The sequence below is a fragment of the Manis javanica genome, chromosome 15 (assembly GCF_040802235.1).
Source record: "Manis javanica isolate MJ-LG chromosome 15, MJ_LKY, whole genome shotgun sequence".
Lineage (NCBI taxonomy): Eukaryota > Metazoa > Chordata > Mammalia > Pholidota > Manidae > Manis > Manis javanica.
This window is the reverse complement of record NC_133170.1, coordinates 26,836,936-26,849,414: the sequence shown is the minus strand read 5'-3', so window position 1 is coordinate 26,849,414 and position 12,479 is coordinate 26,836,936. Positions and strand designations below refer to the sequence as shown.

The 12,479-nt window shown below is 52.1% G+C and overlaps 1 protein-coding gene across 3 annotated transcripts in view; it reads left to right on the top strand.

Annotated features, from left to right (window-relative positions):
- The first annotated feature begins 792 nt into the window (after window positions 1–792).
- Window positions 793–12,479, top strand: part of NTF3 (neurotrophin 3) — a 64,059-nt gene continuing 52,372 nt past the window's right edge. The window contains exon 1 of one of the 3 annotated variants that reach the window (XM_073222365.1): window positions 793–996. In XM_073222365.1, coding sequence (XP_073078466.1) covers window positions 958–996 — 39 coding nt within the window. In that variant the 5' untranslated portion in view covers window positions 793–957. Of the gene's footprint in view, window positions 997–2,498; window positions 2,811–12,479 lie in introns of those variants that run through there. The other 2 variants (XM_037008995.2, XM_037008993.2) reach the window with 2 other exon arrangements.

Below are 12,479 nucleotides of genomic sequence, written 5' to 3'. Positions count from 1 at the left end.
GAAGAGAACCTTTAGCTTTGAAGCAGAAGGCAGCTTGCCTGCTCAAGGGAGGTTGCGTGAAAAAAGTCTTCCAGAAACGAGCGGTGGCTTCACGTTTGGGAGAAAAAAATGACAAGAGGGCATCTGAAACGCTCTGCATCTGCCTGCTTCTGCCTCTGTTCCTCTCTCCTCCCCTCAGCCCCTCCCTCCCTTTCCTCCTCCCAAAGGCACCACACATATTTGGCAAGATTAAGGTGTCACCTCTCATATTACAAGGCACCGTTGATGGCACGCAAACACGGGCCCACCAGCTCAGGACAAAAACCCCTCCTGCTGGGGAACAGTACAAACTCTTCCTGGGATCACCTGGGTTCTGGCAAAGTGAGGCGGCTGGTCAATGCAGGGCGTCCGCACAGCAAACCGATCTTAAACTCACGGCTGCCTTTTCTTCTTCATTTTCCCTTCCGATTTTTCAAATTTAAGTTTGCCCCGCTCCCTTCCCCCCCTCCCTGAAACTGCCAGTGACCGAGGAGCTGCAGGCCGACCAGCCCGCACATGTTTTTAACCCATTCCTCGCTGCAGCCCGAGCCAACCACCACTTTCCCTGCAATCCTGGGGTCACCGGAGGACCTGGAGCTCCCGAAAACAGTCCCTAGAACTTGACCGGTGGAGCTGAAGCTGGGGCCTGAAGCCCTCTTTTGACTGCGGTTCGGGGGGGAGGAGGAGGGAGTGCGGGAAGTGAGGGAGGGTAGGGAGGCGGGCCGAGCAGAGGGAGAAAACCAGAACCCAGATCACGCCCAATCCAAACCCTCATGGTGCTGTGTGCCGGGTGGAGGGGACGACTCGGCAACCTAATCTGGCCCGGAGGAGGACCTCGACATTTTGGCACAAGGGAGGCACTGAAGGAGACCCTGCTCTTCCCAGGGACCGCGGGAAGCGGCTCCCCTGGGTCTCAGTGGGCGCTTCTGGCTGTTTTCGATGTGGCATCCTGCATCTGCCAGGATAATGACGAGGCAGGTACAATCTATCTAGTATGCAGCCCCCAGACTCCCCGTTCCTTCCTACCTCCCCTGGGGCCCCACAGCCTCTCTTTGCGCCGCATTCGGTCTGATCTGGTTGGCACAGTGCTGGTGCTGCTCGTGTTTGACCAAATTCTCAAACAAATCAAAAGAATGTGGATATCTTGAACCTGACCCTAGCTGAAACATACAGTGGGTCGCTGGACACCTAGGACAGAAGGCAAGGAGGAGATGGGATGCTTACTCACTCTCCTCCCCCAGTCGCGTGTGAGTCAAAAGGTCCTGGCAAGAAATGGGGTGAGGAGTGGCTGAGACGGCAGGGAGGAAGGGGTGGGGGCCTCGGAGGAGAGGTCCGCCACGCCACCGTCGGGGAGCTGGACAGGAGGCGGCTAGGAGCACAAAGCCACTCCCAGGCTCTGGATTTTTCTTTGGCTCCTGTGTGACGTTTTCTCCCCTACTTCTCTCCACGACGAACGGGCGAAAGAAAGATGACTTAACTCTAAATTTAGAGAGAACGATCTCAGAAGAAGTGGGGTCTAATGGGCAGCTGTAATCATCTCAAATAAGAGATTTGGCACAAAGCTCCCTCCTGCCCCCCGCATCCTTTCCTCGAATGATCTGTGGATGGGGAATGAGCGTCATTACTTTATGAGCGCTGAGAAGAAAACCTCTTCTCTGTGGCTTGCCTTCTCTGCTTCCCGAGCCGTCCCAGCGTGCAGATGGGTGGGTGCTGGGCGGGTGCTCAGCTGCAGGGCCCCATCCAAGTGTGGAAGGAAGGGGCTTAGGGGGAGTTGGAGGCTGGGCGAAATGGGAGTCTCCGAGCCATCGCTCTCTCCCTTCCACACTCACTCTCGTGCAAACACACACACACACACACACACACACACACACACACACACACACACACAGCCGCCCCTCCCTTGACCCCCAATCCCCCACCCTCCATACCTCTCTGACTTGATGTCCCTTGACGCTCCTGCTAGTGCCCGGGAGCGGCGGGTTCGCTGGGGAGCGATTGTTCTCGGGCGTGTTCGTGTTGTGGGGCTGCGGAAGGAGTGCGGGTGGGCTTGATAGGAGGTGGGGAGAGATCGGGAGCTGGAAGGGTCTAAGGTTTGGAGGAGGAGTTTGCACAGAACATCCAAGCCGCCAAAGGGAAGGGGTGAGAAGGGCCCTTCTGCCTTCTAAAGGAAATCTTAAAAAGAATAAAGAAGAGCAAAAAGATTTTTTTTCATGAAAAAGAACAATTAAGACAGGCCGAAGACATTAACGTGTAACATGTAGTGGAAAGTTGAGTATTTCTTTCTCTTTTTTCTTTCTGGATCTCTAAAAGGGAAACCAAGGGGATACTGAAGGGTGATACTAATTTGGAAGTTTCTGGTGTTTTTCTTTAAGAGAGGCTAGGTGGCACGACCCCGTCCCGGCCCCGGTTCCGGGGCCCACATCGCGGCGGCGCCGGGGTGCGGGCCTGCGCGGCGGGCGGGCGCGGGGGCGGGCGGCGCGGCGCCGAAGGGGTTAAGGCGCCGCGCGCGGAGCCATCTGGCCGGGTTGGCTGGTTATAACCGCGCAGATTCTGCTCCCGGGACTCAGAGTTGAAGGCTCCGCTCCCTACCGAGCAGCTCCGCGCGCGGCCCCGCGAGAGAGCCCGGCGCAACTACTTTCACCCCTTTCTTTCTTTCTTGTCTTTTTTCCCGGGCTGGGTGGCGGCGGCGGCGGGGTGGGGGAGACTTTGATGCCCGAGCTCGCGTCCACCTTTCTCTACATGTCGACGTCCCTGGAAACGGTCACACGGATGCCATGGTTACTTCTGCCACGGTAAGGGGAGGAGGGAGCGTCGGGTGGGCAGGTTTGGGGGTGGGGGCCTAGTGGGGGGGGCTCCCCAGCGGGCCAGCTCGCCGACCCCCGCTCCGCAGCCGCCCCCGCCCCCGGCGCGGCGCGCTCTCCCCGGCCCGTGCCCTCGCCGAAGTTTGCGCTGGGATCGGCCCAGGCCGAGACTCAGCCACGGCCACCCCCTCCCCGCCTCACACTCATGGACACACACACGCACGCGGACACCCCTCCCCACCTCCTCTCGCGCTCCTCGGCCGCCCGAGAAACCGCCCCGTATCTGGGAAAGTGATCAGGTTTAAGGGACCTGGAGTGGCAATGGGGGACGGAGACGGGGGGAAAGGGGACGACGGAAGGGCAGGAAAGAGATCCGACTGAACTGGCAGCCCCCGCGCCCCTGCTGCTGCTGCGGAGATGGCCCCCGGCCCCCAGCACATCCCGAAACAAAAGCGGGCGGCTGCAGAGCCCAGGCGGGGAGGGGGCGAGCGTGAGGCCGCCCTCCCCGGCACGCACCCCGGACTCCCCGCGCGCCTCGGCTCCCGGGGCCCGGGCGTGGGCTGGGGGAGGGGACTCGCGGCTTTCGACCAGGACCGTCGCTTCCCAGTTTGTGGTGTTGAAACTCCGGGCCGGCGCGGCGTACCTGTTCTGGAGTGCCCTGCCTCCGCCGAAAGCTGTCTCGGAACGACCCGGCACTCCGGGCGGGTCCTGGCCGGCGCCCACCCCGCAGCTCCCCCGCCCTTGTTCTCTATGCATATGTTAGAGCTCCGCGCGCGGCCGGCGCAGCGGGGACCCCGCCGCGAGCGGCGGGCGCGCGGGCCGGGCCATCCCTGGGGAATTCCCGGCGAGGAATTGAGGCCGAGGTGTGGGTAGCTGGGAGACCCCGGGACCAGCGGGGCTAGGGCCGAGTTAAAGGGACCCTCAATGGACCAAGCTGTTCTCTTGCCTCAGGTCATAGTCCTACTGCAATTTGGGACGCTTGGGGCTGAAGGTTCGGGAAGGAGGGGCTCTGTGGGGGAGGGGACTCTGCTTGCCGCTTTCGGGCTCAAGCGGATGCGTGGCGAGGAGGCGCTGCTGCTGTGCGGGTGCTGGAGTTGGGCCCCTGCGCTCCTCGTCAGCGCTTCAGTGCCCGGACCGGGCAGGGGCCGCTGGCTAGTAAGGATCCCTCTTAGTGGCTCGGGCATTCCAGGTGGAGAAAATGCAGAACCACGCCGCCTAGTCTGGACCTCTGGCGGCGGGCGGAAGGTTCAGGGTCTGAGTGGACGCAGCTGCCCAGACGCAGCCGGAGCGCTGGGCTCAGAGCCGGAGCGCTGGGAGACCGCGCGCCGGTGGACTTGTTTGTGTGTGCGGAGAGCAGGAGGCGGGTGCTGCCGGGACGGCAAACGCGGGCGGCTGGTACGCCTGGAGTTTGATGTTTGTAACTCGGCCGACTACGGAATGTCGTGCCAGACGACCTGCTTTTTAATAAACAGATGCCCTCTCCCACCCTTCAGAACAGAGCCAGAAAAGCAATCGAAGCCTGCAATAAGCGTCAGGATGGGAGAAAGTTGTAACGTACAGGGAACTTTGCAACCCGTTCTGGTTTCACAACACTCAGAAATTCTCCAGCACACTCAACCTGCCCCCACCCCCCCCCCCATCTCCCTCCCTCAATTCCTCACTGACATGTTGCACAAAGAAAGTTGAGAGGTAGAATTCAGAAGATAAAATCCAACCGCCTGCCTTGGGCTCAAATGCTTAAACCTGGGTATAGCCTTGGGAGTGGAGGGAGATGAAAGAAATCAAGCTCTGTGAATGGTGGAGGAGGGCAGTCTGTGGGGTTTGCGGGGGGTTGGGGAGGTAAGATTTTGTGTTTGTGAGAACTGTGTTGTAGCTGGAAATGGAGGAATGGGCTCAATTTTTTATAGAGGGAAATCGAGATCCTGGGGCGCCCTGTATGGTCAGAGGTCTTTGGAAAGTCTCTGCAAGAGGGTGGGTGGGGGGGGATGGCCAGAGAGTGGGAGCTGCACCCTGCTCTGTGCCCCGCGGAGGGTGTGCTTCTGAGGAGCCTGTTGGATGGGCATATGTGTGACTGGCAGATGAGAGCATGTGGAAGCATAGGTGTAGCTAATGAGAAATCTGTGCCTGCGAAGGGTGTCAGAGCCAGAGAGGTACAGTGTGTGGAAGACAGATGGCTTGTGCATGCCTGCACAGATACATGGAGTGGGTGTGGTGTGGGATGGGGGCTGTATGTGGGAGCCAAAGGTGGATGGACGCGTGGAAGGTGAGGATTACCAAAGGGATGGGGGGAGGGGTTTCTGTGCAGAGCAGAGCGTGGACTTAATGAGTGTGCACTGGGAGATTTGGCTGGGATGCCATTAGGGCCTGTGGGGATAGAAAAGTGTGGACTCAGACACTCGTTTTAGGGAGACAAGGCATTTGCAGGGAAGGATGCTGGACTGTTTTGTGCCTTCTCCCCCTCCTTACTCCCCCAGAGAGGAGGGAATTGGAGAAGGCGTAGAATGAGGGATGTACATTTAAGGGGAAAAGTCCTGTGTGTTGGCACGGCGTGGGGATCAGGAAGTATGTCTGCATAAGACTGGAGTGAGGGGGGGAATACATTTTGCATGCCTACTGCCAGAGATGCATGTTGTATTATATCACATAATGGGTTTCTTATTTAATAGAGGATTTCACTGTCACTAATTAATAATGATTATCAGTTAACGTTTATGGAATGCCTGCTGGATGCTGGGCCCATGGCTGGGTACGGGACATGGCACAGTGCCCTGGAAAAATTCCTTCTTGGGGCTCAGCTGACTGCTGCAATTTTGCCAGGATGAATAAAGAGAGCTGATGCTAGTTGAGGTTTCTTCAAGAACTGTAATTCAGTTTCTAAAGATGTTTACGGATCTTGGGGGACAAAGGGAAGCTGATTTGAAATATATCTGTTTTGTTAAAAGAAGTTAGAAAATAGGGATGATGTATAGTTTTGTGTGTTGGGGAGGGAGCTGGAGGGTGTCTCTGTTTCTTGTAGGGGGTGTGAGCTGAGAATTAGGGTATGGAGGGCTGCTTATCCAGGTCAGAATGCAGGTTTTCATACATCTGAGGACTGCGTTTCGGAGAGTGTACAGTACCTATTCACTAGCAGGGAGGAGACTTGATACATGGAGCTGGAGAAGGGCAAAGCAGTGATCAAGAAAGATGAAGGTTGAGAGTGTTTATTAATCTTTGATGTTTTCTGGGCTGTGAGTGTAAAGATGACCTGGTGTGTGTGTTTGTGTGTGTGTGTGTGTGTGTGTGTGTGTGTGCATGCACACTATAGGTCTGGAGTCAAGTCACTGGAAGGAAGCTAGCCGGGTGATAGGAGGGGTGTCTGTTCAGGCTCTTGCCAGGGAGTGGGGTGTATGTTTTTGCAGGAATTCTGTGTGTCTGAGGAAGGATGAAAACTGTTTTGGATGCTCAGATGTGTATCTAAAGTAAAAAAGGTGTAGAGAAAAGAAGGGCAGTAGGCTTCAGGGAGACTTTGAGGACTGAAAGAAGCATAACGCTGGCTGGGTTCACACTCTGAGAGAGCCAGTGGGGTGGCTGGATCGGGGCAGGGAGAGGGAGTGCTTTCCTGGACCTATTGAAAGGATGTCTCATTCTTTACTTTCTCATTGTGGGAGGGCATATGATTCGGGGGACTTGATTTGATTCGTGACATTTTTGAGTTCATGAAACAATATGGGTGTGACATTTTGAGGCACTACCTTATTTCTAGGGGAAGTTCATCGAGGTAAGAGAGAGCTGACAGAGGGTCTGACCACTGATCAGAAGGTCTGGTGGCCGAGGATGGTGTCGTGGAAGTGGGAGGCTGCTTGCTGGGAATGCCTTGATTCTACTCCAGTTCTGCCACTTTGGAGCAATGTGACTTTGGGAAAGTTTCCTAATCTCTCTGAGCCTCGATTTCTCCATTTATAGAATGGCAATGTCTGTAATGACAGAATAAGAAGAAAAGTTCACGTTGCTTTTCCCCCAAAGCTTGGTGAGTTGAGAAGTACAAAGCTTTAATCAAAGATGACGTCTAATTGAATGTAGGCTCTAGGAAAATGGGATCTGTACCCCTTCCCCTTTACAGGCAAGTTTGGTAAAATAATCTCAATGTCCACTGCTCACCTACTGTCTAAACAGAATTTTCTATAACTGCTTCAGTTTACTCATCCATAAAATGGAGGCAGCCAAATCTAGATTATAGTTGATGGTAATCTTCCTTCATGATTGGTCTTTGAACTATTCAGAAGAAAGGTGATCCAACGATCAATGTTACTAATCATCAGACAGGCATTTTCCTATTCTTTAACATGAGCAATGCAGATTATGATGCCGAAACAAATGTGAGAACAGAGAAAATAGTAATTGTCCTTGGCCTATTTGAATAAAAGAAGAGAAAGCCCAGCCATCCTGGGTCACCATGAAGATCCGTTTTTCTCAAGACCATGGTCCTTCGCAAGCAGGAGCCTGCTGGAAAGAAGAGGCCTGGGCTTTGGATTTGTGAAATGCTGTATGTCCAGTACAGCCAGCTGATAAGCCCCTTTCCACAGAGGCAGAAACGGAGGCACAGAGGGGCACAGGAAACCCACTGAAGCCTCCGAGTCCTCCCAGGAGTCAGCACACGCTGTCAACTGCTGGCTCAGAGTCAGGCTCCCATCCTCGAGTTCAGTGGCCATAAATAGTCAGGAGCTAAGCTATTTCCATGAGGCACTAAACCAATTCTGTTGCTTTTCTTGGCGAGATTGGGCCAATTAAGTTGATTGGAAGAGGTCACTGCTGATGGGTCTCACATTCCCCAGACAGGACAGGACAGCAGAGTTTAATTACATAACATTTCCCATCTCTGCAGTTCCCCTCCCAGATGTATCAGATGTTCAGGCCTCTCCTCTTCCCCTCCATTGAGGACAAATAATTGAGCAGGCAGCTTCTGTTTCAGGCTTCTCCAGACCTTTTCCTGAGCTCCCACCCCCACTAGAGGGAATGTAAATCCACGTGTTGGCTGAAGTGAGAGAGGGGAGTCAGGCCGACGCAGGAGATCTTTAAAACCCACCACCCTGCTTTAGGAGCTCACCAGCTACTATTTTACTCTTTCATGAAGCAGGCAGTTTCTGGAGGGGGGATGTTGAACTAATGACCATTGCTAGGGTTTTAGATTTAGTTTTATTTAAAATTGAGGTTGAAGAAGAACCAAATTTTCTACTGGAGACAAGCCTAAGCCTCACTTGGTGCTGCTGCTAAGGGTCTGTGGATGTACTTTGTGCAACAGCAGGTGTGTGCAGAGTGAGAGGAGAGCACAAGAGAATGATCACTGAAGGCTACTGCCCTTCTTTTCTCTATGCGTGCCGGGGGACTTGTGAGCACAGAAGTGGCTCTGGGTGGGCAGGAGGCCTTCATACAGCTTATGGGTAGCAGTTAAAGGGCATCTGGCTCAGACTGGACTGCCATTGTATTGCTTCTTGCAGAAGGGTCAGCTTGTGGAACCACTGAAGTTGGGAGCCACTTCTTTGAGATCATTTGTATATGGGGATGGAGGACGTATGAGCTTTAAAGAAGTACGAGGCCAGTGTCAATACCCTTCACTCCTGCCTGGACAGATTTCCACTAAGACCCAGGCTGGACAAAGGAAGCCTTTTGGAGGACTCTCTTTAGGACCCATGAAAGCACCTGTAGATGAACCAAGATCATTAAGGTATTTTTTATTGTTGTTGATAATTTTCTGAATCAGTCTTTCATTCTACTGAGAAATATCAAGGGAGAAATATCAAGGGACAGAGAGCACATGTGTCCCCAGTTGGTCAGAATGCTTGAATTGGCTTGTGTCCTTCTCTCTGCCCTGGTCTTTCTCGAGCAGTCTTGAGTGGGAACCACCAGCCACCCTCTGTGGCTCTGGGTGTCCTACAGGACAAACCTCTGACTATAACTGTGGCTCAGATGGAGAAGAACAGATTGTGAAGTGAAATTAGGTGTGGTCTGTTGTGATTGCTCACTTTTCAGCAGCATCTCCAGAGCACACATTTGTTGAGTTCCAAATCTTTTATGGATTTGTTTGATCAAAGATTTTTGAAAGGATTAAGGTTCTTGTTAATTCAAGGCCAGAGCTGAAGGAGTAAATGGTAGCTTACTCATCTTAAAAGATCCCAAGCTAAGGTGAGCTAAGGGCCCCAGAAAGCCTATTGACTTGGATATGAGGGACCAAGATTGAAAACTGGGCTGTTATTAAACAGCTGTTGTTTTGTGACCCTGAGTGTTCTCTCAAGGCCTTGATTTGCCCATCTGTAAGTGAAGACCTTGACTTAGAAGATCTCCAAGTCCCATTCCAACTCCACCATCCTTGGATTCTGTAGTGGCCCCATCTTACTACTCAATCGGTGCTAGTATGCCTTGCTTGAAGTGCATCTTGGCTCGCCCTAAATGAGCTCCCATGTTTTTGTCTTTGGGGAATGGCTGAGTCAAAGGCAGAAAGGCATGCAAAGAATTTGCCAGTGTTTTGTTTTGGCCAAGAATGCTCTTGCAGTTGGCTTTGCCTTACAGTGTGTACAGAGCTGAAAGGGGTTGGGCTTGGCTTTCTGGTAGATCTGATGCTAATCACCCAGCTTCCATGTGAAGTGTCAGTATCTCTAAGAGAAGACACTTCAAATGACCAATGATAATAGTAATGATAGTTAATATTTGAATATTTTCTGGGTGCCACGCATTATTACAAATAGTGATGGCGTTATTTCAATGCCCCAAATAATCTCATCTACAGATGGGGAGACTGCAGTTATGTGAGGTTAAGAGATTTGCTTACAGTTAGATAGCTAGATGTTGACATGCTGGCATTCTGTCCTGAAGTCTGTGGCCATCCCAAGCCCATCACCTGCCAGTCAGACTCTGTTTCCTGCATTCTGTGATGTCATCCAGATGGAAGATTGTTTGATAGCCCTCTGCAGAGTCTGTCACCCCACAGGGTAGCCTGCTCCACTGGAAGGCTCATTGTCAATGTGCAAGACAAATGTGGAGGCTTTCTAGCCACCTGCTAGCAAGCCTGTGTCAGACCTGTCTTAGCTCCCATCTGCCCTCCCCCTTTACTTTCCGTTCTGTTGACAAGGGAATCTGCCCTTCCAGAATGGGGGTATTGATTTAAGCCACAATTGCCTCCTTGTAAACTCTATAAGATTGGAGCTGGACATCTGGTTTTGATCCACACGCCCACAAGAGGTGGTAGGTCCCAGCATTCTTGAGTCCTGCAATGAGGGTTACACAGAATCAAAATAAAATAGAGTCTGAATGGAGAACAGGAAGGCTCTTCAGAATTTGGAAATGACTTTCCTTAATAGGCTAAGAAACTCCCTCCATTTATAGCAGTGCCAAAGTGAACATAGGTTTCTCATTGAGAGGTTGGAAGCAGCGGTTGCTGGGAAGTGCTGGCCTCACCAGGCTTTGCTGCAGAACAGAGCAGCTGTAGAGCCCTCCAGCCTGGCCTTTACCTGCTGCATGCCCTTGTCCAGGCAGCACCAGAAGTAGGGAAGCCACAGGGTGCTTGCTATCTCAGGGATGGACTGAAGGCTCTTGCTCTCCCTTATTCTGCCACTGATTTCCCCACCATCATTAGCATGCACGCACCTTCAAGACAATGGGAATGACTTTGTTCTATTGCTTAAATGGATTTGCAATATGCAGGTGACTGTAGAACACTAACCTAATGTCTGGAAAATTGTAGGTGTTCAAAAAATGTGTTTACTTTGTTTAAAACAACTTTTCACATGTAGGGTGAGGCTTCCCTTCTTTGTAAAAGGACATAGCCCTTTTATTTTTTTATTATAGCCAAGTCCTTGCCATTTACTGTGCCTCTCCCTTTGTTTTTTGGTCTGAGCCCCCCCCCAACACACACACATCTAAAAATATCCTCCCCCTCTGGCTCCAAAAATACCCCTGAGGGAATATGTTTCAAGTTTTCATCCTGCATCTAGCTGACCTAGTCTTATGGACTCAAGAGGGAAATGCAACTCTGGAAATCACCTGATTGCCAACAAATGTGTCCCATGATTGGGAAGGAGCTCAGATGTTCTGACACCCAGCTTGCTACCTGGAACAGCATATTGCATCTCACCTTGCCAAGGACTTAATCTAGCTGTGTGACCTTGAGCCAATCACCCTCCCTCTAAGGGCCTGGTTTCCCTTTCTGGAAAAGGAGGGGATTGCCCTCCCCAGAAGGTCAAAAGGACCCTGCCAGTTGTGACAGTTCACATATTGCATGACTCTGCTGCTGCCTAAGCCTCACTGCGCTCCATGCCTGGGATTTCCAGGTATCCCTGCTGGCCTGGAGGACTTAAGTGCAGAAATGTGGAGGGGGTGGAGGAGGAAATTAAGTTATGTGATGCCAGATAAGTCATTGAACATATGGATGAGTGCATGTTCATAAAGTGCAGAAGAACCAAGCTTGCCAGATTTGTGGCAGATTTTGGATTGGAAGTTGGGAACCTAGGAGGAGGTTTATGTGGGATAAAACTGTCTGTGGGTAGCTGAAATCAGTACGTTAAGTCAGAAAGATCCTGAACTCCAAGCAAGGACACCAGACTCCACCTCAGCTCTACCAGAGACTAATTGTACTTTGAGGGAGTCCCTGAACCCCACCAGGTTTCACTTACATGAGTGAGTTAAGGGCTACTGGCTTCAGTGATCCCTTAAGTCTTTCTTGCCTCATCATTTATCATGGGAATCGGGGAGTAATAGACAAAACGTTGATGAGTGGATCCACGAAGAGGAGATGGCTTAAATGTAGAGGCAGATGTCCCCTGGTTGCAAAATGGTATGAGTGACATAACTGTACAACTGTTCTTGCATTGAAGGATATGTTCTGTGTGTGTATTTGTCTGGAATGCTCCCCCTTCCTTCTGTACCAAGGATATTGAAATCATCCTTCATATCTTGCTTCACCATTCCCTTCTCTGGGAAGCCTCCCTGCATTCTCCAGGGAGCCTGGGACTCCCTGCGCAGCCTCCCTGTGATGCCCCTTAGCAGCCCTGAGTTTTATTTGCATTCCTGTGTCCTCAATAGATCATGAGCTCTGTGAAGAAAGGTAACCAGCCTCTAATTCCTGTCCCTCACACCTTGAACAGTGTCTGCCATGGAAATGTGTTAGATGAATGAACACATGACAGGTCATCCATGAGGCCAGACTATGCCAGGGAGGCCATGGGTCTGCCAAGGGTCTGAGGCCGTGTTCTGTCTCCTTCTGGACGGTCCCAAGGCTGAGGTCAGGAAGCTCACTGCCTGCTCACTGGGAAAAGCTGCTCTTGCCCTCTTTAGAGACCCTCTCCCCCATGTCTTAGTCTGCCTATCTCTTTAGCAAACCTGAGCTCTCACCCACAGGGGAATTGTGTGTCACTGCACGTGAATTATGTCCGATCCATTTCTAGACACTCAGAAAGCACATGTTTAAAGATTGTCCAATAAGTGTCCTGTTGGTGGCTGGAAAGTATCAGGCCCTGTGCTAGACATGGGAGACAAATGCGGCTCTCACCTTGAGGGTCTAGGAGCTGTTGAGGGAGACAGGCAGGTTACATCACATTATCCTGGAAGATGAAGGGCAGGTTCCTGGTGGGATCGCTGCTGTAGTGTAACGGTGATGGAGAATCGTCTCGGCCAGGAGCAGCCTGAAATGTC